General features: G+C 42.8%; 1 protein-coding gene across 1 annotated transcript in view; it reads right to left on the bottom strand.

Annotated features, from left to right (window-relative positions):
• The window catches only part of PHACTR1 (phosphatase and actin regulator 1), a 278,346-nt gene extending 253,656 nt beyond the window's left edge, over positions 1 to 24,690 (bottom strand). The window contains exons 1-3 of the mRNA XM_061994544.1: positions 24,630 to 24,690; positions 13,223 to 13,369; positions 11,534 to 11,680 (exon numbers count right to left, since the gene is read on the bottom strand). Coding sequence (XP_061850528.1) covers positions 11,534 to 11,680; positions 13,223 to 13,369; positions 24,630 to 24,690 — 355 coding nt within the window. The remainder of the gene's footprint in view (positions 1 to 11,533; positions 11,681 to 13,222; positions 13,370 to 24,629) is intronic.
• Positions 24,691 to 25,057: the final 367 nt, after the last annotated feature.

The raw sequence follows: 25,057 nt of genomic DNA, 5'->3' as shown, positions 1-25,057 counted from the left end.
CTAGGGTTAATACTGTCACCTTGTCCACTTCCTCGGTGTATCCCTCTATCTCTTGCTGACAAGAATCTTTTTCTTTGTTATGAGCTTTCCAGAAAGCTAAGTGCCTCCTTATTCACCACGCTGATATATAGCTGATATAACGTTTTATCCCAGCAAAGGGAAGGAAGAAGTTTAAAAGCAGGATGTATCTTTGAAAAGATAAGCCAGCAGGTCCTACATTTTGCTCTCTCTCAACATTAGGCACTCCTTTAAATTGCAATTGGCCACAAATATCTAAGCCACAGAGTGAATGGGAGCCTGGAACAGCTACAATGAAGGAAGGCATACCTATTACTGCCTACCTACCATTGACTTGGGTAACTGAAAGCACGTGAGCACATCTTTTGGCGCGATCCCTTTGCCGCCCACTTTAAGCCTTTTAAACTCATGCTGGTTAACAGATGGTCCCTGCACGCTCCTAAGGCTGCTGACACCATCTCTAGGTATATATATACAGCCACTTAGGTGGGTACCTGCTAAGATGATGTTTCTGCTGCCTAGGGCACATTAACTGTCAGCAGCTACCTTTAGTAAGTCCTGCCATTTTTAATGCCATCATATGCCCTACAGTGCTTTAATCTTGGTGACTCTTTTCCCCAGGTTTCCTATTACTGTGCCATGAAGGCAGCTAACAAAAAGCTATATTCCATCTACGTAATGATACTGACCAAACATTTTTGCCACTCTTCCCTTGGGTCTCTTTCAGTACTGACAGAGCTGTTACCTGTACTGCTTGCAGAGGGGGAAGCTCATAAGGTCAGAGCCCAAGGTTATTCAGTGATGCCTCTCTTGTTTTCTTTAACAAATACACATAAACTTAATTGTTTCAAAAATTATTATTTCAAGCAAGCTTATCACGTTTATCTCACAGAATGGTTTGTTGTTCTAAGCCTTGAGATAACACTACATTCCACATCAAGCCTTACTGACTTTTTTTGGCCTTATAATTATAGGTTATTATTGCACAGGTTATTAGTTAACCCCACTTAACTTTTTACTATTAGCTTTGAAGATTTTTCCATGCTTCCACACAGAGAAAGTTAAAATGATCAGTTGCTTTCAGTTTATTTTTGGCTCTTTCAACCTAATAAGTAATTGTGATAAGTTTGAAACAAACTTTTGAAGTTTTTTGGAGAAACACAGCACATCAGAGCCTTCATGTATAGTGCAGATCATAAGAAATGATGAAGAAAGAAGGCGATAAGACAGAATTCAGTTGCTCATGAGTGGACAAACATGCCAAATTGCTTTAAACATAAACAATAGCTACTCATTAGCAGCTTAATGCAGTTTATTCCTAAAGCTAATTTATGAGATTTTATTTATTTTTAATAAATACAATCACTTTAGATTTATTGCTAAATTCCTCTCCACCTCAGTATTGTCAATAAGCCACCTTTGCCCACAATGACCCAAAGAGCACCCACTAAGCAGAAAGCATTGTTCTGGGGATTGATTGCCTTAACTGGACTCAGGGAAGCACCGTATAGATTGCACAGCTCCTTATCAGAGGTCCTAAGGATACAGAATGATCGTTTAAAGCCATAGTTCATAACTTATACCTTTTAATGCTGGTCTGGCAATTTTCCCAACCCAGCAGGGACAGATTTCAACGAACTGCAGGCCAACATATTGCTGCTGCCAGCATACATGGCCCTGATAAACAAAGGAAAATGGAAAAGGTGGTAGGAAAAGAGAGATGCCAACAACAGAGGTCAGCAGAAGACAGAAGCTGAGAGCATTGCATGAGAGATTCAACTACAAACCTCTTCACCAGTAGTCTGCACAACAGGACCTTTATGCCCACGTGCTCCAGCAACTGAAGCTGAGCATGGGGAAGAGCCATTCTTCTCCCAATGTTACGGATGCCTCATGCATCGAGAACAGCCACATCAAGGTCTCTGCATTTGTTTCTACCACTTCTATAGTACAAGAAAACAGATATTTAAGCAGAAGAAAACTGTCACGATCTCAGCAAGGAAAACAAAGGACCATTACAGATGTCAGATTGGAGTAACCTCTTTCACAAGGAACACTGCAATATAACTATTAACTCCTCCTTTCATCCTACCTGGGGGCATGTTTTCTGTTCTCAGAAAGATTCCTATGGCTTAGTAATATGCTGTAGCAAAATGAGATTAGCTTGAGACAACTTTTAAGGCTGCTTCTAATTGCTCAACACTGGCATAACACTTGACAGATTTAGCATTTTTGACTGACTGAGAAAACATAGAGACAATTTTCCCAAGGATGTACACTCGGTCAGTTCTCATATATATATCAGTAGACTCCTTACCTTTTATCCAAAGGACAGAAGAAAGGACACATAGGTATACAAATGCCACACTCAAAATAGGTCCTTCCCAGTCTGGAGCATGAAGCTTGTGTCAATTGAGCTTTAGCTATTTCCAACACTCTAGCAAAGAATTCGATTTAGCCTTGATGAAATTTCTCTTTCATTTTAATAATGCATCAAGTATTTAATTTGCTTATAAACTATTAACCAGATGTCTGTCTGTCCAAATATGGTAAGTGCTAACCGAAAAAATTATATTGCACAATAAATTATGCAGAGCAAGGATTTTCTGATTAACTGAAATATGTGCTGCAGTTGTTATCCATCGTAGTTTAAACGGCATATGTCCATACAGTACATCAGCATGCAAACACTTGTCACGTACTTCCCCTGCCTTACGTACTTTGGAATCAGAATGAAGCCACAGTGAGTCTGCAACTCAGAAGAAACACAGGCATTTAATTTTTCAACTCTGCCTCCCTATTTTCTTGCTGAATTTGCTACTCATTTCAATGCATCTTTGGACATAATCTTGTTTCTTACAAATTGAATTGTAAAGTCAAGATACAAAAATTATTCCGAAGTCTGCAGTAAAGGCAATAATTATCTTCCTTAAAATATTCAGTATATTGGCTCCACAACAAAACCTAGGGAAGGCAGCCATGTACCAAGGCTCAAGCTGTAGCCTCAGCATATCAATACAAAACAAGACCACTCATGCATTCTAAATGAAGACAACAGAACTGCATGATTATAAATGGTTATTGCATGACTATAAATAAGTTTACCCTAAAAGTATGCTGAATGAAGAAAACATCTGTTTGACTATATCAACAAATTGCATTACTGAGTAAAATACATTAAATTAATACAATTAAAATGTTAAAAGTGACACTTCTTGCACTTTATCCACAAAAGATCCATTACCATGAATATTCGTCACCAAGAAAGTGCGAGTGCAGCCAAGTTTATTTTGCTACAGAAGTATCATATTCCACACAGACTGCATGGTCTAATGTCTAAGCAGAAGGAACAGCAGCTGATAACACAATGTTTCATTAGCATTGACATTTTGTATTTATCTGAAAACAGACAGCCCAGGACTTTCTTTCTGAACTAATGACTTTTGTCATACTGGAAAAACTTACAAACTTGAAGACTGATTCTGAAGACACATGCCTGGCTGTGAGTATTACTGCGAGCAGTCCCAATGAAACCAATTAGTTGACTCAGAGTAATTAATCATTAAAGCTAATTATACCTGTACTGAGAATTGGCCCTTTCTTTTTACTAAGTTTCACAGCTAATAATTCTGATCAGGGTTGCCAGTTCTGACAATTTTATCTGAAGTCTCAGAAAAATGTATCTTCCTTAAAGGCGTAGCTCCAAGAAAACTGTGGTTCCTAATGAAACAAGAAAAAGGATTTTCCAGCCTGCATGAATAAACTTGGTTGTGTTAACCCAACAAGTTCATTGAGCAAAAGACAAATATAGAGATAACTTCTTACTCTGGCAAATTCCACCACATCAATTTTCTTGAAGAACCAGGTTGGCAACAGAGCGCTACAGCAGCCTTAAAAATCACAGGTACTGCAGGCAGCAGCAAAGAGGAATCGGGTCTGTGTATTGTGATCCCAAAGCAAATGTATACCTTCCTTCATTCTATCTCCTGTCAGGGCTGTTCCGTAGCAATATCAGTGCCATTGACTGCATGGGTATCAGCTGGCCCAAACACTGAAAGGTGATGCATATGTCAAGTGCCACAGGCATTATTAAAATATCAAAAGGTTTTTGGGTTTTTTTGACAATTACAGAGTGGTGAGGGTTGGAAAAGACCTCTAGAAATCATCTAGTATAACTCCCTGCTAAAGCATGCTTCCCTCAATCAGGGTCACAAGAATGCATCTAAGCAGGTTTTGAAACCTCCAGAGAAGACGTCTCCATGTCTTCCCTGGGCAGCCTGTGACAGGGCTCCCTCACGTGAACAGCACAGCAGTTTCTCCTCCTGTTCCTGGGTTCCAGTTTGTGCCCATTATCCCTTGTTGTGTCACTGGCCACCACAGAAAAAAAAGACTGTCCCTATCCTCTCAACACTCACCCCGTAAGTATTTATTATCATCAATAAGGTCGCTCTCAACACCCAACCTGCAGGTATTTATTAGCATCGATAAAGTCTCTTCTCAGTCTTCTCCAGGCTAAATAGCCCCAGGTCTCACAGCCTGTCTTTGTCAGAGAGATGTTCCAGTTCTCCAGTCTCACCAACATGTTCAGAATTCAGAGCAATGGATCTTGTATCCTTTTCCTCTTGCCAGTTCCATCATTTTGACTAACTGTGCATTTCCCTTCAAATTATCCCCAATTATAGATGCTAACTAAACCCTGCATCAACAATTCCTGTTGGATGGCAGCTGGTGAAGCAGAGGCATCTGTCCCCTTTAAAGGAGTTGGAGAACCTTAATCTCATCAGGTATTCACTGAAGGTTATAGTCTTAAATCAAAGGTCTCCAAAGTCAAGTACAAGAGTTAAAACCTCAGTTGCTATTCAGACCTCTTCCCTCATAACATACTGTTTACTTGTTGCGTATGATGTTTATACAGAGGTGCTTTCAGCAACCCCACTTTGCCCTGGCAAGGGCTGTATATTCTTGCCACACAGTGGGTGACGTTCTGTTTGGAGGCTTCTTTTTCCTGGTGTCTGCATTCATGCTCACAGGGCTGGGAAACAGCCACAAAACGTACGGCAAGCATACACCCAACCTCCAGATATCCTCCAAATGAAGCAGTGTTAACACAAACAGTCATCATTCCATTAAAGTGCACGTGCAATTTCTGGTAACACAAAGCCTGATGGCAAAAGAGAGCAGTTCTTCAGGACTTTTTTACAAAGGTATTAAGAAATGCTTTGCCAAAACCAATGATTTGGATTCCTAAGTATGAGAGGATCTCCATGACAATAATCTGAGGGAGTGATTAGAGCAGAGAAAGTGGAATTTTTCCAAGCATGCATTTATACTAATCTTTCTCCAGAAAGAAATAAAACCTCCCACACATATTAGAAAGCCTACTACTGCACATTTCTCTCTCCTCTGTTCTCCCGAGCCAAATCTTTCCTACCTGAAATCGGAAAGCCACGAAAATTTGAAAGTCTTTTAAAAAACACAAATATGCCCTTCAGATTACCCCTTCAGCATTATTTCTAATCTGTGAGCTCCATAAATTCAAAGCAGTTTAAATTCTTATATGCAGAATATTTTACTGTGGATATACAGAAACATACACTGGATAAACAGGAAAAAAACCCCCACAATTCTAAATGTGGTAACATTTCAAATGGCTGTAGAGATGATTAGTTTAGTTAGTTAGGGTGCTAAATCATATGTAAAGATGACCAGGGGCAAACTCAGAAACTTCAAAATAGACTTTTACATTCAATGGTGGGTTTTAGACAAAATTGAAAATGGATGGGATGGAGATTTCCTGCAGAAAATCCTACCAAACCATCTCTCTTTATTAGAAATTGTGAGCTGCACAAATGTTATTTCTCATTTTACACAGTTACAAACTAAAGTGCACAACTTCCTCCTCGGCCACGGTAGAAAAATGTATTGTTTCCTTCTACTCAGACCAATACAAGGCTAATACACGTGACATTATCTTTCCATCAGAAAGGAAAATCATACATAATTTTACTCCCTGAAAAGCATTCAGTACAGCTCTAAAGCTATATGTTAGAATGAATACAGCAATACAAATAACAGTAAGGCAGACTACTATGAAAGCTATGAGAAGCACTAGGGCCCAAAAAGAGTGTAGAAGGTGTCAGGATAGAGAAAATGGAAGAAGCTTTTGACTTCAACTTTGTGCTCAGTTCAGATGAGGAAAGTTCCTGACCAACAGTCACCCTTTGTGTCCTGGCTTTCCCCCATCAGCTCTGCATCATGGAAACAGATGACTATGAATATTTCCCAGCTCGCTAACATTTGTCTCAGCCATTCAGCAGTTTCTGCCAGGATCCTCCTCTCTCTTTACATGCTGTGAATTAATTCTGCTTGCAGCAGCACTAACACAGGCTGCCGTGGGTTTTTTTCCTCTCCCCAGTGTGAGTTATTCATCACTGCTTAAGAACAGTAAACGGTACCAAGTTCACTTGCCTTTCTAGACGCAAGAACCTTCCTCCTGTACACATGGCAAAATTGTGTGGAGCAACTCAGTCCTTTCCCTCTCAGCTTTGCTTTCCCGGAACATGTTCCAAGAGAACATGTGGCTCCATACCACAAAGAGATAAAACAGATCTCTCATTGTTGAAGGGAAGCAGAGATGTATATTTCTACAGTCTGGCTCAGATCCCTGTCTGAAGTCAACAAATGACTTGCATCACTTGATGATCCAGCCACTTTAGTGAGATTCAGGGCTGAGTGAGCCAGCTGAGCTCCATAGCCAGTACAGGCTGCATCATCCACATCGAGTCTGCTCTGTCACTACATCTTTTTCCCCATCGTCAGAGCCCAGCTTCTGCACTCCACTGGCCACAGGCTTCTGTTCAATTGCACCACTGGTGCATGCTTTTAAGTCAAGGTAGGCAGAAAATATTCACATTCAAAAGCTCTCCTCCCTCCTTCCACAGCACAGGCACTAAATATAAGCCTTTTAAAGGAAGAACCCCTCTGATGACCTCTAGTACAGCCTCTGCAGTCATCCTGGTCTTAAACATTCTTCAAGACATTGGCTTGCTTTCCCCCTGAGTCTACATTCCCAGGTAAAATTCAAAGTAGATGATCAGCCTTGTTCAAGCAAAGACTGACATTTGGTGACCTCACTGAATGATCTCAGGAAGGTCCCATGACAGCTGAGATAAAGACATCTTCTTGTACTGCTTAATAAGAAGCCAATCTGCTGGAATCAACTTTGCAAAGGGCTGCAGGACAAAGCTTACTCTTTTTCAGCTAGGAGAAACTAAGAGTTATCTGTCTACGTGTAGAATTACCTTCAACATTGACTGACACTTGAAGAGCTAAAAGAGAATCTGATCAGATCAACTCAGTGTGGTAGTTCTCCCCTCCCCTAACAAACATGGATAAGATTCTGACAGATTTCCCAAGCAGCCGCATGAAGGGGGAGGTAGAAGAAAAGCTCACATGTCTTGAATCATTTAGTGAGAGCTTTAAGTTGTCTATTTCCTTATCAGTCATCACCTCTGCTAATTTATCAAACTTGAAAGCTACCTACCATGCATTGCTATTTTAAAAGTATAGTATCTTGCACCAGGAAGAATAACAATTGGTCAAAACCTGTAACAGGTCAGCTTGAACTTGTCAGCTGGCACAGGACCAGGAAAGGGATTATGCTGTTGGACAACTGTCACAGACGAAGTTTTCAGAAGTAATTTGAGATTAGCTTTTAGCTGTCTGAATGAGAAAATTAGAAATACAATCTGAAAACTGCTTTTAAGAAGATGTGTACAAAAAGCCAAAGATGAATGTTTAAGAGACAGAGTCAGACCAGACTGCTAATGGTAAAAAAGAAAACAAAAGATCACCACCTGACAGTGAGAGCACATTCCACATTCCTCTAGTGTCACACTGAAGGAAGTGTTTCAGAAAATTAAAAAACCAATTGCTGTATGCTGACTGATTCAGTATCAAATATGCAAAAGGAATTCATATCTATCTATAGTTTTATGATGTTATGTAGCTACACTAATTTTGGCAGAAGGGGTAGTTTAAATCCTGTGGGAAACATTATCCTCTTGATATGTGCACATAACTCAGATTAATAGGATTTGCACACGTATAACAGTAGTGAGAATAACCCTGAGTCTGGAAAACAGCTTTGTGTTTTAATCAGTCTGGGAACACTGCAAAAAACCCCCCATAACAGGGACAACTAATTGAACAGTATTTGTTAACTCATGCTTAGGTAATAAGGGTGAGCTAATTGATCAACATTTAGGAATAAAACATAACAAACAAACACATTTTGGGGACTCAAACACATCAGAACTGTTGATTTATAGCCAAAAGAGGGTAGGTAGAAGTTGCACTGCTAATCACTTATAAATTGTGGGGTTTTTACAACCCAGACCAAATCTGTGCTCTACCCAAATTGTGTAATTGACTCTGTGTATGTAATCTCTCAGTTGTTCAACAATACAGATAAAAGCAGTAATGGTATAATTATAACTTACAGCTGAAGTAGATAAAAACCTGCTAGTTCTTAACTAGTGGTTGTAATTAAGAGTGGAGAAGAGCAGCATTCTATGCATCTGCTTATGTTTCATTAATAAATGTGGAGTTTAAATTCCAATACTGTAAGGCAGCTGCACACTGCATCCAAGCCTTGACCATGTCCTGACAGAAGACAATGACTGGGAAACACAGCTTGACTTGCAGCAGCTGTGGGAAAAATAGCTCTGCAAGCAGTGGTTGAGCAGCAGCAGCTGTAGATATGCAACACACTAAATGGAAAGCAAGTGCTAAACACATAGAGAGGTTATTTCCTGCACCTCAAGCATCACTTCAGTTCGACTGTATCAAAGGGTTGAAGAAACTGTGTTAATTTTCAACTACCTCCCCCTCCACAGGCAAATAGATACACACACCCCTATGCACACGCGTGCACTGTGAACCCACTGGCAGCCGCTGAGAAGACGAGGAGGAGGGACAGGAGGCAAAGCGGCCGGCTATCCCCACCAGCCCCGGCCACCGCTTCAGTACCGAGGGCGGCGGACAGCGCTCACGGGCGGCCCGGCCCGGCCCGCCGCTCCATGGCTCGGGGCCCGCAGGATCCGGCAGCGTGCCCCGGGCTACCGAGAACCTGCCGCCAGCCCTCCATGGGACATCCCCTAACCACCAGCGACGACACCGCACATGAAAACCAGGTAAGGTTAGAAACAAGAGTCGGTTCTCTCCACACATCACCCCAAAAAGCTGGTTTCAAGAAGGCTGCATCTGCTAAATCAGAAGTTTCCAAAGCAAACGCTGTGCCCCGCAGCATTGTCACGGATGAGCCTAAGCGGCTAAACAAATTTCCTATCAGCTGACTCCTTGGAAAAGAGAGTTCTCAAAGCCAGGCTGCTTGGTTGGTGCTTTCTGAGCAAACAGAGGAGTAAAACCAACGGCACAGAAATGAAGTGGGTACCAGTGGCACGTTTCACTCGCTTTTTGGCTCGCTCACTCAATACTGGTTGCTAAGCAATTTTATTGCAAAAAAAAAAAGAGAAAAAGCTCAAAACTACTCACTGCCAGATGGATTAATGAAAACATACACTTGCACTACTCACAACATTTTTCATTTATATTTCTTGATACACTAGTACTGATTCTTTTAATTATTTCTTTTCAAGGAATTCCATTCCGAGGTTCGAAAGTAAAGACACAAATGAAAGAGCCAGGGAGAGGGGAGGGACTGAAAGAAGCTAAGTGTAATTATCAGTTTTTTCAGTGGATTGTGGGGAAAAAGGTACCCAGGGAGCCACACATCCTCTGGGACTTGTGGCAAAGACAGCGTGTCTAGCTCAGCATAGAGACGTGAGGCACCAGGTGATCTGAAGGTGCCTTGCTCTTAACTGGTTTATCTATTTATAACCACATGACACAACATTACCTGTGACAGCACAAGTCAGCGCAGGGTTATTTCAGCAGTCGAGTAACCATACTCAGCCTCCTTTTATTTACACCTTACGCACTGCGATGCTCTTTCCATCCTCGCTCCCAGATCTTTAGAGCTGAAACCTGCCATCTGGTACTGTTATCCAGCTTGTGCCCCGAAATGCCACCCAACTTACCTACAGCTTGGTCAATTTTAAAGAAGTCAAGATCGGAAAGTAATAACGACCCACCACGCAACATAACCAACCATTCTATCAATGGTAAAATCAAACCACGTATTAGCCATTACCAAGGGCGTAATTACAGCAGGGATAATGGGAGGGGGAGGGGAATCTGTTCTATCCCTAAACGGAGGAGAAGACGCATCGCTGCCATCTCCAACTTTCTGCCAGCTGAACAGGAGGAGGAGGAGGGATGGGGGAGACTGCAGCATGGCAAGCAGCAACTCCCAGGCAGCTCTTTTCCCTTTACAGCTGGCAGTGAGCTGATGGGCTCAGCATCAAAGACTCTTAACATTGGGTCATTTTGTGCGCTGCTGCTGGGACATGAGGGAGGCTGCAGAGCTTCCTGGCAACAGATTCTCCCTCCTGCCGGCCGGCGCTCCCCCCACCCCCCGCTTCCCCCGGACAGAGGAAGTCTGGTTTAGTGCAGAGAACCAACAGAAAGAACTTTCTTTTCCTTTGTTTTTGAGAGCAAGTAACCTTTGGTATAGTTTGCTGTTGACAGAACCCATAAGGAAAGAAAAGGTCAGGGAAGGAGGGAAAACTCTAGGCCTCGTAGGAAAGAAATTGGATAGCCATGATGTGCAGGATGAACTGAGGGGGACAGCTGAAGTCTCAAGGGAGCCATGAGGAAGACAGGGAAGAGCAGAAGAAGCAGCAGTAGAGAAGGAGAACAGGAAGGTCAGGTAGGCTTGTCTCAATAACAGGCAGGAGGTGAATGTGGGGAGTTGGAAGTGTGTTGGTAGAAAGCATTGGGCTGTACAACCATTGAAAGTTACAAAAAGCGATGCTGAGACAATGATAGAATCTCTTAACACTCACTAAAAGTGGACAACACAGGTGCAAGTTTCCTCGTGGTTTTGGGGCACAAATCCATCAGGGAAAGACTGCAAAAAGTGAGATGGGCAGACTTGCAAAACACCAAGGACAGCATCTCCAGAAGAGACGCCAGAAGAAACTGACGAGGAGGGACTGAGCCCGAGGCTCTTGTGAGGAAGTGGTACCACGCTCTGTGGGGCAAGGGGAAGGCGCATTGGGTGAGGAGAAGCTTTGAGGGGCCAAACAGAGAAGGGAAGGCAGCACCTGGAAGGGTTAGTGAGAGGCGCAGAAGTAAGGGGAGCCGCTCAGCGGGCCTGGGCCGGAGGATGCCGGGGAGGTGCGAAGAAGAGGGCGCAGGGCGCAGCAGGGCAGGGCTGGGTGGCGGCGCACGGGGAATCCACCGGCGCGGACTGGGGAAGAGGCCGCGGCGACGGGGGCGGCGGCTTCCCTCGCTGCCTCCCCTGTTGCCGCGGGGGCAGCCCACGGGCGGCCGTGAGGGAGGCGGCCCGCTCCCCCCGCGCCGCGCCGCGCCGGGCCGGGCCGTGTCTCACCTGCGTCGAGGTTGAAGGAGATGCGGGCCTCGGCGAGGTAGGGGGTGTCGCTCTTGGAGCGGACGCGGCGGATGGGTCTGCGGTCGATGTCCTCTTCGGAAGATGCCGCCATTAATGTGGGCACGGTGAGCAGCGTGGCCCGGCGAGCTGGCGAGGGCGAGCGGCGGTGCGGGGCAGCCGGGCGAGGAGGGGGCGGGCGAGGAGGGAGAGAGGCGCGGGGAGGGGGAGGGGAGGACGGGGAAGGAGAGAGGGAAAGGGAGAAAGGAGCGGAGAGAGGGAGAGAGACAGGGAAAACCCGTCAAGGATCTGCGGACGGGAGCAGCGGGCCCTTCTCGCTGCCCGCGCCTCCGCATGCGGAGTCCCGCCCGCCCTGCCCGCTGCTGTTCGCCCCGGGGCTACTGCCCTCGCCTTAGGGGGGCACGGAGCGGTGATCCTTCCCCCGGCCCTGCTCACGGGAGCCCCGGGCTGGGATCCTGGCTGCGATGCCGCCCCCGCAGCAGGGTCTGGCGGCTGAGGCGGTTTAACGCCCTTAGGGCAGGGTCCCGCCTGAGGCGGATTCCCCGTGCCATCCACAGCACGCCTGGCACTGCTCCCCTCTTAGCCAAAGGGTCCCAAAACTCAAAGCACTGCTGAATCAAAATTTGGTGGGATGTCTAAGAGCTCATTCCAGCCAAAGCCACCGTCATCTGCTCCAATTGGGCAAACTCGAAGTAAAGCAGAACGTTGCACCATGCCAGGCTCTGTAAAAGGGGACCGAGGAGCCCACGCTCAGTGTTTAAAACTGCTACTTAAAGCTTGGGTCTTGTATTCATAAGTCACTTTGACAAGGCTTTGAAAAAAAATGGGACCACAGGCAAAAATCTGTGACTCTGTCCTCCAGCTGCAAAGTGGGGACAATGTTTTAATGCCTCTCCCCTATTCTGTCTTCTCTGTTTAGTAATCAGCATTTTACATAGCTGTTATCTCTCACCCTGTGGTTGTAGGCTGCCCTCCATGTTAGGGCTTCAGTTTTGGTTGGGACCTCTAGATCTTGGTGTAGTACAAACAGAAATACTATTTAAAAATATCTAAGTAGCACAAAAGTAGTGCATAAAGTGAGAGTTAAACAGTTAAAATGTGTGCCACCAAGTGTACTAGTTCATCCCATTAAATTCAGGTGTTTTAAAGAAAACTCCGTCTGCTTAAAGTCACTAAGTTGCCAGTACTTCCAAAATCGTTTAGTCAACCTCAAAAAGGACCACAGAATACCAAGCCTCAGTAACTCTGAAGGTAGCCCATCTGAATTTTGAAGGACAGCTCTCATTCTTGTTCCTGCAGAATCAAGAGTTGTTCCACAGTTGTAATGTTGGGTTTAGCTGCAGTCTGCAGTTAGTTCTATTCTGATGCCTGGAGTGGATAAGATATAAATATATGTGTTTGCAAAGCCATTCTCTTTTGCTCTGATCTCACTGGCTCACCCTAAACTAAAACAAGGGGAAATCTTTAGTTAGTACTTGCAGGAGACTTTTGAAAAGGATCTCTTTTCATATATATGCAGGTGCTTGTAGTTAAGACAGCCATGAGATCTTTGGAAGTCTGCTGCACCATCATACTGCCTGTGAAGGAGGAGGTACCATCTGGTCCATCTGCATCGCAAAAAAAATGTCTTTAATTAACATCATACGCTGTTTGGGAAAGGAGTGGTCTTACCATTATCAAGGTTGAAGCAGATCCTAGCTTCTTCCAAGTAAGGGGTGTCACTCTTAGACCGAAGCCTTCTGATGGGTCTCCGGTCAATGTCATCCTCAGAGGTTGCTGTCATCAGGGTGGGCACGGTGAGAAGAGTTGCCCGACGAGCTGGTAGGGAAGAACAAATGAAAAGGGGAATAGCAGGAGAAAGTAGAAATGGAAAGAGGGAAGAAGAGGGAGGAAAAAAATAAGAAAAGAGAATTACTCAATGGAAAGGAGGATCTGTAGAAGGTAGTAGAAGAGATTGTTCTCTGTAAAGCCCCTGCCTCATGTGCTGTGGAGTTCAAGAGCTGTACTAAAGGATACCAAGAAGAGAAATGACAGCCGTGTTGTGTGCCTCAAAGACACAGGTCATGGCTCTGTTCCTGCCACAAATTGCTTGTTCAAAATTCCTAGTTTTGCCAATTAAACCACTCTTTTCATAACTTCTCAATAGCTGCAGTCTGACTTGTTCTGAATACTGTTTTTGAGGCTGTGATGCCCAAGTAATGGAAGCATTTAAGTCTTTGCTTAGTTTGTGAAGCTGTAGAAGCTGTGCTTGGGACACATGATGTGATGCCTACAGCAACTATTCCAAAATGCAGTTTCTTCTTGTCTGGGTTTGGGCACTCAAAATTAACAGCTACTTTTTGTTCTTGATTGCTTTGTGTCTTAGTTTCTTAGTTGTGAAACAGAGGGAATCATCATTTTCTTTCAGGAGGGGTTTTGCAGAGATATAAGTTCATTAGTATTTGTATTCATATACCTTAGTGAAGCACCAATGAAAAGCCCATGAGGAAGTTAAGATGTTTATCTTCTGACTAGGGTTTGAATGGTTTGTGGCCATGCATGGAAAGAGGAGAAAGCAAAATATTTAATGCTGGCTCAGTCAGTGAGCACTGCCCACCCCATGCACTGATGAGGCAAATGGTAGGATAGTAAAAAATTACTGTGTCATCATGCAATTAGAAACCCTCCTATAATACATATGTATAAGGAGGCTGAATTAATGCTACAGAGGCAACTTTCATTTTGGCATTGCCTAAGTATTTAGCTCTTGACCTTAGAGCTCTGATAATGTCTCTTTAATGCAGGTGGGCTTAATGTGAAATGTAATCATGAGTGGCTGTTGAATGCTTTGGATGCTGAGCCTATAAATTACAAATCACAAACAGACAAGCCTCTATAAATACATCCACCTCAGTTCTCTCTCTGAGTAGATAAGGATTATCACAAATGCTAGATGGGATCTGGCTGATCACTGGAAGCCTGAGCACAATCCACAACTGCCTTCTCAGTGTGTTTCTTCCCCTCCAACTCACACAGAGCTGGAAAGATAATTTTGGCTTGAAAGCGTGCCCTTAACCTTAGTGTGGGACTATCAACTTTCATGTGAGCCCCTATAAGAGCTGAGGAGCCTAAACCCTGGATGTTTGTTGCAAGCAGTCTTTATCTCAGGGGCTTTGTAAGCCACCCCACTTCAAAAAACCAATAGTGAACTATATTTTCCTCCTGGGACCAGAGAGCATGACGGATAATGACTAAGAACATATTCTGCAGCCTGCTAACTGTAATTCTTTCTTTTTAAAGTGTTTCAGAGTTTTTCAGAGTTCCAAATAATATCTGTCAATCAGAAGCCTTCAGATGCCTAAAACCTGACTTAGGTGTTAGATATGATAGCATATAATTAGTATGAGTTAAGGGAAGCTGTCACGCTCTATTTTTCAATTTGCAGCATTATATGGTTTACTAAACAAGCAAAACTCCACTGCTGGAGGTAGTGGTTATTTCTGGACTATCTTACTGGTTACTGACTGGTTTTAAATAGATTCCTTTCAAGTTTTTGCTCTTTTCTAACCTAGCATTTAAATTTGAAGTAAAAGCATAGGGCAAGAGCAGCAATTGATTTAATGGGGTCAACTATTTAGATTAAGCTAAAGTAAACACTGCGACTAGACTGTGAACTATTACTCCCTTGTAATAGGAATGTACAGTAATGAAGATAAAAGAGAATGGAAGATTTTTGCTACAGAGAATTTTGTGTGCTGCATCATCAAATTTGCACTTAAGGAAGATTTATCTGTAGATGAAGTCAGCATTGTAAAAATCATCTCATAAAGCAACCGTATAAGAGATTTGTCTTAAAGCTGGCACGATCTGGCTGTAGTTGAAATCAGTGAAAGGGCATCTAGGCACTTCAGGGCTGGGGGGATCACAGCACAGGAATCTATTTGAGGAAAAAAATTGCATATACATTTATGGTAAACTGAGAATAAGAGTGAGGTTTTCTATGTAATTGTTTATAAGTCTTTTTTACCTTTTGGGTCAAAATATTGGTACCTTGCTTGTATTCGTTTTGAGTAGAGGTAGGTGGATGCTGGAAAATGTTTCCTGGAGTGATCATTATATATTAGTTTGACAACCATGATTATTTCCCCTTTGTGTGTGTTACCAAAAGGACTTTTTCAAGTATGACTAGAGATTTTAAGTAAACACTGGAAAGAATTCAGAGGAAGCTAGTAAGTTTGCAATAAAAACCAAACATCAATTCTTAACGCAACCATGGAACTGGAAAGTACAAAGTCTAAAGCTGATCACATTCTGATATCCACACAGCAACACTGGATATTTATGCATGTCATGAATACACTTGTACACACTTTTTTCACCCATAGTGCTCCTTATTACGAGAATGACTTGCCACATATTTTGGGGTAAAGATGTCAGTGTTCACCCAACGTGACCGCTGGCTTCATCACAGATAACCCACCAGCATTTCTAGGCTTCAGCTGCTCTCCACAAACCAGCTCTATCTCTGGGACACAATTAGAGGAGATGGCTTTTTAGGAAAATTAGGAAGTATCCTCTTGATAGTCTTAAGAGTACAGGAACGACATTACAATACACATTAAGGGGCCCACTTATGCTGCAAACAGATTTGAGACCACTGTCCAAAAACTCATGTTAAGCAGCCACTCTAACAGTACACAGAGGCAAATCAGTCCTTTGGGTTAAATTCTTTGTATTGTTCCTCACAGGGCTGTTTCAAGGTTAGCACATTGCAACAACATGTTGTATTTGTTAGAAAAGGTTGCTTAGGGAGGAAAAAATACCTTAAAAACAGACATGCCATAACAAAGGTAATGATACCTCAGGACTGATTATTTATAATCTCAACGTTTCTTGTCTCATGACACTGTATCTCACCGAAGTACGACACGAGTATTATGCTTTAGGGAGAAGGGAAGGTGAAACACATACATTATTACATTGCATGTTCAGAGGCATTCTGAACATATAATTTAAATAGATTTAGTTACCTCTACAGGTGGTCCCATTTTTGAATGCTGTTTGAAATGACTGAAAACATGGGGGATGATTTACAAAGCATTTTTGACGGCTTCCATTTTTTTTTCCCATTAAAATACTATTCCACATCTTTTAATAAAAGCATTCATACTCATTTTTGTTTGCCAAGAGCTACCTTTGTAAGAGTTTTAAGATTGATTTTTTTTTTTCCTATGTACTTGTGGTTTTTAGAAAAAAGAGTGAGCCAGTTTTAATCACTCAGAAGGGAAAAGTCATCCCTCTAAAAATTAGTCAGAGAAAACGTGAATTATTCATCAGGATTTTTACCATCTGCTTTTATCAATCAACTTTTATTAAGATATTTTTAGAACACCTCATTGGTGCCACGAATATACAGGTCATTTTTGGCTCAATAAAGCCTTAATCTGGGAAGCTTAATTTGCATAGCAGATCCTTAACTCAAAATGACAAATATTTTTGAAACCTGATGATTTTAACTTCAGTGCAAGTGCTAAAATGTTTCTGATGGAGATGCAGGGGAAAGAGTGTGTTTCTGATGTGTACAATCACAAGCAGCTTCAGGCATTGTGGTAAAGCCACAGACTTTTTTGAGGAAGACCTCGTTTCTCAAGGCAAAGTTTGAACAACTTTGTAGAACACCTGCAAAACTATTCTAATTACAGTTTTGCTGCTGGTGATTGAGTACGATTCTGCTTATTCAATTCTCCTCCTTCCTGCTTCTGTGGGAAGGGCTCACCATGGCATAATGTCTAGGTAATGCACAAAGAAATGTGTTTTTAACTAAATGTAAGCTTTAAAAACGTCAGTTCAGGTACATTTTGGTGTATCTAGAACATGAATTTCTTATATATATTAATGCATAAGATATTGTAATATTGTATTGATTTATAATAGTTGTATTAATTTATTATCTACAGTTATTAATTGAAACTTTAATGTTTTTAATGCAACTGATAGCAAACATTTGAATGATTAGAGACGGGAAATGGGGTATGACCAACAGAAGAGGAAGAGAGTAGAACACGTGTGCAAGCACTGGAGAAGATGTAATTTGTCATTTATGAGGAATGATTTATAGGCTCGTGTCTCCCAGAGAAACACCAAAAGACATGCATATGGATTAATCTAGGTCTCTAAAGCAAAGCTGTTGAGGTCTTTGACACCGGTTTGATGGACATCGGTACTCTGAAAGTACTGAGATAGAGAGGACTCAAACACTGGTCTGGAGACTGCAAGCACCTTCAAACACGGGCTCTAAACAAGCTGGTTTGTGATGCTTAGGTAAAAGTATGCAAAATATGCCTATCTGGTGGGGTTTGGACACTTTAGAGTCCAAAGGCACAGGCTTCAGAAAACACACTATTAAAAATAAAGAAATAGATACACCAGGTAAATCATTATGAACTAGGGGCAAGTGGGGGCTTGATTCCTTAATTATTTTTAATGGGAAAATAAAGATTTGGTTTTCAGAATCAATTTTTTTCCAAGTGTGATCCATGCATATGCAATCTAAAGTTTGCTATATTTAGGGCTACAAAGAGCTAGATCTCAAACATCCTAGTTTTATTCAGATATGCTGCTGAGAATTAGAAGATCCTTATTTTTTCTGGACTCTAATTTGGCTATTGAAATAAATAACACAAAGTAGGTGAAGTACAGTTACTGCTGCTCATTGTGAGCTGTTTTGTATACAAGTGGTGAAGCTATGCTACCTGACAGTGCAAGACAGAGACTCTGATCGTGGCACTCAATTGCCTGCTCCCAAATTCTCAATAATGGGGATATGCCAGAACAGAAAGTGGAAAAGGGGGAAAAAAAGAGCTTAAAAAGGATGAACAAAAGGTTGATGTTGATTAGTTACTTCCTGGGATTTAAAGAGAGGAAAATTAAGTCAGGAATGCACATTTGCTGTTACCAATTCTTCTGTTATTAATGTAGTTTGTCTATAGTGAGATCACATGAATAAAAAACAAGAGAAAGACCTGCAAAATAACACACCTTTGAAAAGTGTTAATCTAGAGGATGGACTTATCGTAACATTTTTGGTGCATGGAGTATCCTAATGTTACTTTACATCTACAGTGGAACCATTCTGGACTAGGATGTGGGAGATGCTGCAGCAATACACTTTTGTACAATACTGGACATAATTTCTTGTGCTAAAGCAGAAGGGAAGTAGCACTAAGTAGCCAGCAGTGATTGAAGTCAAACATCTAGCATGAGTCAGCACCGTGGGAATTAAACGAGCAAAAGTGAAGCACAGTGAAGTAAATATACTGTGGAGACAGAGTGTGAGCAGAAAATGTGGAATTAAAGTTCTACCTGGGAGTATTTTATTAAACCTGGACTACTGATGAAGAAGGATTTGCTGGAATCTTTTGAGCAATCATCCCCTAAGTGTCTGTACAACCCTGTGCATCTGTTGGTGCTTGGCCATATGTACCATGTTTTTATTTCCACATTTTTTTTCTGCTTTACATTTCTTATTCACCCCTTACATTCATCAAGTAGACTGCAGGAATGTTGCAGCCAGTAAAAGCATACCCCATGTAAGTGGATCTGTAAATTATTTATAGATACAAAAGATAGTTTAAGATAAAGCTTCGGGAGAGTTGTGTTCGGTTATTTAAATATGCACAGTGTATCCTGCCAAATGGACTGGCAAGCAGCTCCAAGGTATGTAGGAGCATCTTGGGAGATACTCAGTGAAATGAAGTTTAAGCTTTGTGCCCCTTGCTGGTGCAGAAGGAGATCAGACTGGACATGTGGATACACAGCCCGCCAGGAAATCGGGAATGATTTTATCCTCGTGTCAGAAATGGCCTGAGAGCAGATCCCAGGCTCCCTCTCAGGGACTGCTGGGTCTGACCATAGTGCAAAAGTGAGCTTGTGCAGCCCTGACTGCAGGATGTCCAGCCTGTCCTGTCAGGCTGTGGTGTGGGGTTGCATCTTAGGAGCCTTTCCACTGGACTCACAGCTGCAGAAAAGTGCAGTTTGCCATGGCCAGTTCTCCTTTTGTGATGGTTCTTAAAGCTTTCATTTATAAAAGCTTCTTTCTTATTCGTTTTTCTTATCATCCTCATTGTTTCTTAAAGGTAAGGCTTCCTTGTTTTTTAATCCTGAACAAGCTTAGGTGAGAGCTCGGTACCAAGGGCCAGGGCCCTGTACACAGTTCCATTCGCTACGCTCAAGGCAGGTTCTCTGACATGGCACAGCTGTTGGAGACAGTGGCTTGAGAAGCTCTAACCAGCTTTGGAGCTGTTTGAGCAAGCAGCAAGAAGCCTCACAGCTGCTTCCTCCCTTCTTTTGGGAGCCACTTTTACACTGAGGCTGTCGTTCACACGCTAAGCAAGGCTGTGGCTGCCTGCCTTCCCCACTGATCCATATTCTGACTGACGACTTGATGCCCTGTTTTGGCCTCACACCTGCCTCATCACCACGGCCTTGTCTTGGCTGAACCTGGTGACCATCACCAGAGCTGTTCTGCTCGTGTGCTGTAGTGTTTTACCTCTGTAGGCAAGACTGCTGCCTCTGCCCATCTTGTTGACTCTTGGCTCACCTTCCCTTATGAAGCAGCCTCCTTCTGCTGCTCCTCCCTGCCAGTCTCTCAGCTCTGTCAAATAGGTCTTTCTTTATGTGCCCTAAAGCACAAACTTTCAATTAGAACTTCAAGATCAAAGCTGATGTCTCTCCAAAATAGGCCACAGCCAAAACAGGATCTGATATTTGCATCTTTGGATTAGAATTTGACCTGTTTGGGGAAGTTAGTCCCTTTGCTGAATTAGGTCCTATCTTGCCTGTCAACACACAGTTCCTCTATGCAAACAAATGCCATTAGCACAAGCATCTTTTATTCAAGTTAGCTGTCTAGGCTTTCATAATCAGTAGAGAGAATAAGGCAAGACTTCTACTATCTGAAGGAAAAGGTTTTAAGATTAGGTGAACCCTGCTCCTAAAATGACTGTTTCTCTCCACTTGCCAGACTAGTCAGAGTTCTTTGGTGGTAATGTCTTCACTGAACCCCATTCCAAGCCCCACTATATATTTTCAGCCCTCGTGGCTGAAAGCCATGGCTCACCATCACTGAGAGCCACGATAGATTTGTATTTAGGATACATACACATCCAAGAATAACTAGTGTCTTCCACACACTTCAAAGGGTAAAACTCTTTTCTTTTGAAAATTAGGGTCTAACTCCATGCTTAGGTTTCAGATTCAGACTTTGCTGGGGTGAGGGGCTGGATCCAGTGGATCACAGCCCTTTCTTTCTTGTGCCTGATTTGCAGATGCATCCCCAGGCATTATGCACTTGGCAAGGCCCCTCTGAGGTCCCAACTCCCAACATACGGCCACAGCAGAGTCAGACAGGGAGGGCTGCAGGGCTGAGGATATTTCTGGCTTATATCTGAAGGCTACAGCCAGCTGGCTTCGTTTACCAAGTTTTCTAAATCTAGATAATCCTACTGCCAGATCCAGCTTTTGTGACTTTTCCATCCCTCCTGCTTCACTTTCCTTGGAGGAAACAGGGAACAGCTGTTGGAACAGCAGATGCAGCCTAAATGGCCAAACATCCTCTGTTCTGCACTCAACCCACGGGAGTGAGGTGATGGCTGCTTCTGCAGGAGGGGATGGGAGAGAAGGCAGCTGATCAGGTAACACCTCTCTCCTCTTTCCCTAGAGCAGCAAAGGCAGTTCTGCAGCTTTCTGCAGGAGTAGGGATGAGATGTGGGCGTTAGTGCAGGCAGCAAGGGATGGAGAAGCAGTTAGTTGCTGGGGGCCAAAACACTGTTTCAGTCTGTTTGCTGAGGTCAGAGCATCCTGCATTCAACTACACAAGACCTGAGGTCAGCTGGGGCTTGGTATCATCTGCTAGCAATGCTATGATAGCCCTTTGAGTTCCTTCCCTTCTCTTCCACCCACAAGGAGTGAGTACAGAGGAGAATGAGTGCTTTACAGCTGCCGTTTGTAACACTGTCATATCATTAATGTGAAAACACTGGAGAGGAGTCTCTTTCTTGATCTGGAGGATCAAAGGATTAAAAGCAGAAATCTTTGAATCTCACAGAAGGAGTAAGTGGGTCATAAACCCCCATTCTACTTGGTACACAGAGCATTTTGTAATGCATTGACTAGTAATATAACTAATAACAATATATGGAATGCATTCTGATGTTTCTAATTGAAAGGCAGAATACTGTAGTCTTCTTTTACTCAATTGTGTCATAATGCAGTTTTAATGCATATCCTCGTGCTGTTTGATAGCATGATTTGCTAATAGCAGCATGTTATTATATTAACATCAAATAGTTCCTTGTGATGCCATTAGGTGCATCTGGTGACAATGCTTTCTCTCAGGCCTTTGATTGAATTCCAAACGAGCTCCTTGAGCTCTGCCATTTATGGCAGATGGGTGCCTCACACTCAGTGCCTTTTTACTTTGCTTTTTCAGAATGTTATAGCTAACACAGTTCAACTGTTTCTCAGAAGGCAGGTAAGGAAAGAAAGATGTTATTTTTTTGCCCATGATTGGAGAAATCACGTCATTATCTCATACAGAGATGCTCATTCTGTGGGAGAGAGCCTTAAAATTTGGCACAAGGATGACAGTATTGGAGCTCTACAGGCAGCATCAATGCACATTCGATAGGTTGAGTTCCTTGTTGTGTACAAGGGGGAAGGTAGCTTAGAGGAAAGGGGTTGCTGCCATCACAAGATTTGCAGCTAAGGATGGTAATAAAGGCATTTGCTGGAAACTTTGACAATGAAACTCTTCCAGAGGTTTATGATTTGGTCTACTGATGCTGTCTCTGTCACTTCAGAGGTTCTCAGCGCTACCTCAGACAAGGAAAGCCTCCCAAAACTTCTCTCTGCACAGGCCACATTTTGTCTCTCACAACTATTGCTAGTGGGCATGTCCTTCCATCCTTCCCTCAAGCACCTTTCCTATTGCCAGAGGTGCCAGCTCTATTGCAGCATTTGAGAAGGCAGAGCAGAAAGGTTTTCACTTCTGTGCTCTATCATTTCTGTGCGCCCGGCTCGTTAGAAAGCACCTAACCTCAAGCACAGAGAGATGAAGAGAGACGAGAATACCAGTGTTTGGGGAAGAGGTCTCACAAGCATGTGATGTAAGAGATGTTCAGGACAGGAGCTGGAGAAAATGCAGTAAAAGGAGGAAAGAGAAAGGGCAAAAGTTGAAGGGAATAGAGCTTAAGTGCAGCATGGCTTTTATATCAGTGTGCTTTTTCCAGTTGTGGAGGCAATTAGGGTCTGGTGCATAGTGGAAACGTGAAGTTGGTCTTTCTTAAAATGCTCACAAGCAGGGGGACAAATAAATCCCAAAGTCAGTGCTGGTTCCTGCTTGTTTTGGCCAAGGGATGGAAGCCTGAATGACAGATGTAAAGGTCAACCTCCTGCTGACGGCTGTGCTATGAAGGAATACAGTTCTGCATGATGGATTTTTTTTCCTCACTTTGCATTTTAAAAGAAGTGTTAAAGAATCAACTGAGTGCTAAGGTTAACATTTCATTCATGCACCTAACTGATCAGTGCAAGCATTTCTGTATGAGCTGGCAATACAATTTCTCCAAGGATAGGTAAGAATGTTTTTTCCCCTTGCCTTCTTGAAAATACTTACAGTTAATGCTGCCTGTGCAGCACTTATTAGTCACCTGATGCACATTACTGTAATAGACTTCCACTGCATGAATATCTAATTCCTTCTTCCATAGTCCCCTCTGTACCTTGCAGCACATAGGGATGTTGTTGAGAAGTTGCTGTAACTTGTGAAGCAGTAAGCTGTAGATACCTGAATTTTAGTTTCTATGGAATAGAAAGGGGTTTGTTCTTATAGAGATAACAAAGAACTTGTTTTAATATTACTTCTGAAGCTCAGGTGGCCATTGCATTTTAGAGACAGAGACAAAGCCAGCAAAACAAGTCATTGCCCTCAGCTCATTTTTTTCCTTCTCCTGATATAGGAGTACTCAGCATTTGCTTCTGTTGTTCAGTGCAGAAGGCTGTGTTGTGAGAAGAAAGGCTTTCCGTGACTTGCACAGATGAAAAAGTATCAAAACAACTGGGGGAGCAGCTGGGCCAGGCAGCATGTGTTGGGGAACAGCACCTCATCTGAGCCAAAAGCCAAAGGTGGTGATGAATCCTGTGTGTCCTGGGACGGTGGCAGCCCCCCAGATGGATTTGGTTTTGCTCTGGGAGAATGGCCTCCCAAGAGAAGGCAGAACTCTGTTGGTCAGACTTTGAATTTGCTTAGCAACTGATGAAATTAATGGTGGAAAAAAGCTAGATTACATTTTGAGAGAACAATCAGTATGTAAAAGCAAAAAATGAAGGCTGATAGAGCCACTGGGTTCTTACATTTTTCTTCTATTTAATATGGAGTTTAAAGTTTAAGGAACAAAAAAGCCTCTTCTCTTTGAAATTGCAAATTTTTGCCAAAAATAGAGCTGGTGAGAAAAATGTGAGCTGACTGTACCTAAAATATCATCTACATCATGAACAAGTCTCAAGTACATTAAAGCAAAGCTGTGTGATTACTCTTTCCCTTTCTTGCTGCTCAGCGAGGGCCAGCATTTCACAGGGAAGGATGCAGACCAGCGAGAGCCTGCTGCTTGCCTACAGTGTGCTGGACTGCCTCAGGGCTTTCCCAAACCACTTATTCCTGCAGCACTGAATAAGAGCATATTATGATCCTGACAGCATCAATAAGCAAGGAGGAAGGGGAAGGACACCACAGCCATTGCTGGCCCCTCTGACTTGTCCATCTGGGTTCTGCAGCACCACAGCCCGGATCTTGGCAGTTCCTTTAGCTGGTGCTGCGCACCCAGCAGCTCTCATAGCTTTTCCTTATCCTCTGAGAGGGTACTTCAACCCTGTCATTACTCTTCTTGTAATCCCTTTTACACCCTGTGCATTTGGAAGGCCGTTTCTCGTGGCCTCTGTACACTTCAGCAGGTCAGTCACAAAGTATGGCCCTTGTCTGGCCCGATACATCTTAATAGTACAGTTGAAATCGTCATTTTCTGAGTTAGTACCAGTTTCTTACCTTGAGCTCCTTGACTGTAAAACAGTCTGTGAGCAGACTCAACGTCCAAAAAGTAGTCCATTTTGAAGGAACTGTATGTTGTGGACAATACTCCGCTGTGGATGATCGGTCAGATTCCTGGGAAAGATGACAGAGATGTCAGACAGAGAAAAGCTGGTGCATTTCTTTGTGGCAAGACTTGTGTAGGCAGCCACTACTGTACTTCATTTGGCATATTAGGGTCAAAGAATTTTCAAATCACTATTCATAGAAAAGGATACCTATGAAGTTCTATATTTAGGGTGCTTGGTTTAAATCCTTGTCTCAAGGCATAGAAGCAAAGTCTTACTGCAAGTTTGATTAGTGCAATCAGCAAGATTCCTAGTACAATCACCTTTATTCTAGCTACAGTCTCCATTTCTTACAGTACATTCTTAGATTCACTTGCC

Source organism: Colius striatus, chromosome 4 (genome assembly GCF_028858725.1).
Source record: "Colius striatus isolate bColStr4 chromosome 4, bColStr4.1.hap1, whole genome shotgun sequence".
In the NCBI taxonomy this organism is placed as follows: domain Eukaryota; kingdom Metazoa; phylum Chordata; class Aves; order Coliiformes; family Coliidae; genus Colius; species Colius striatus.
This window is presented reverse-complemented; position numbering and strand designations above follow the sequence as displayed.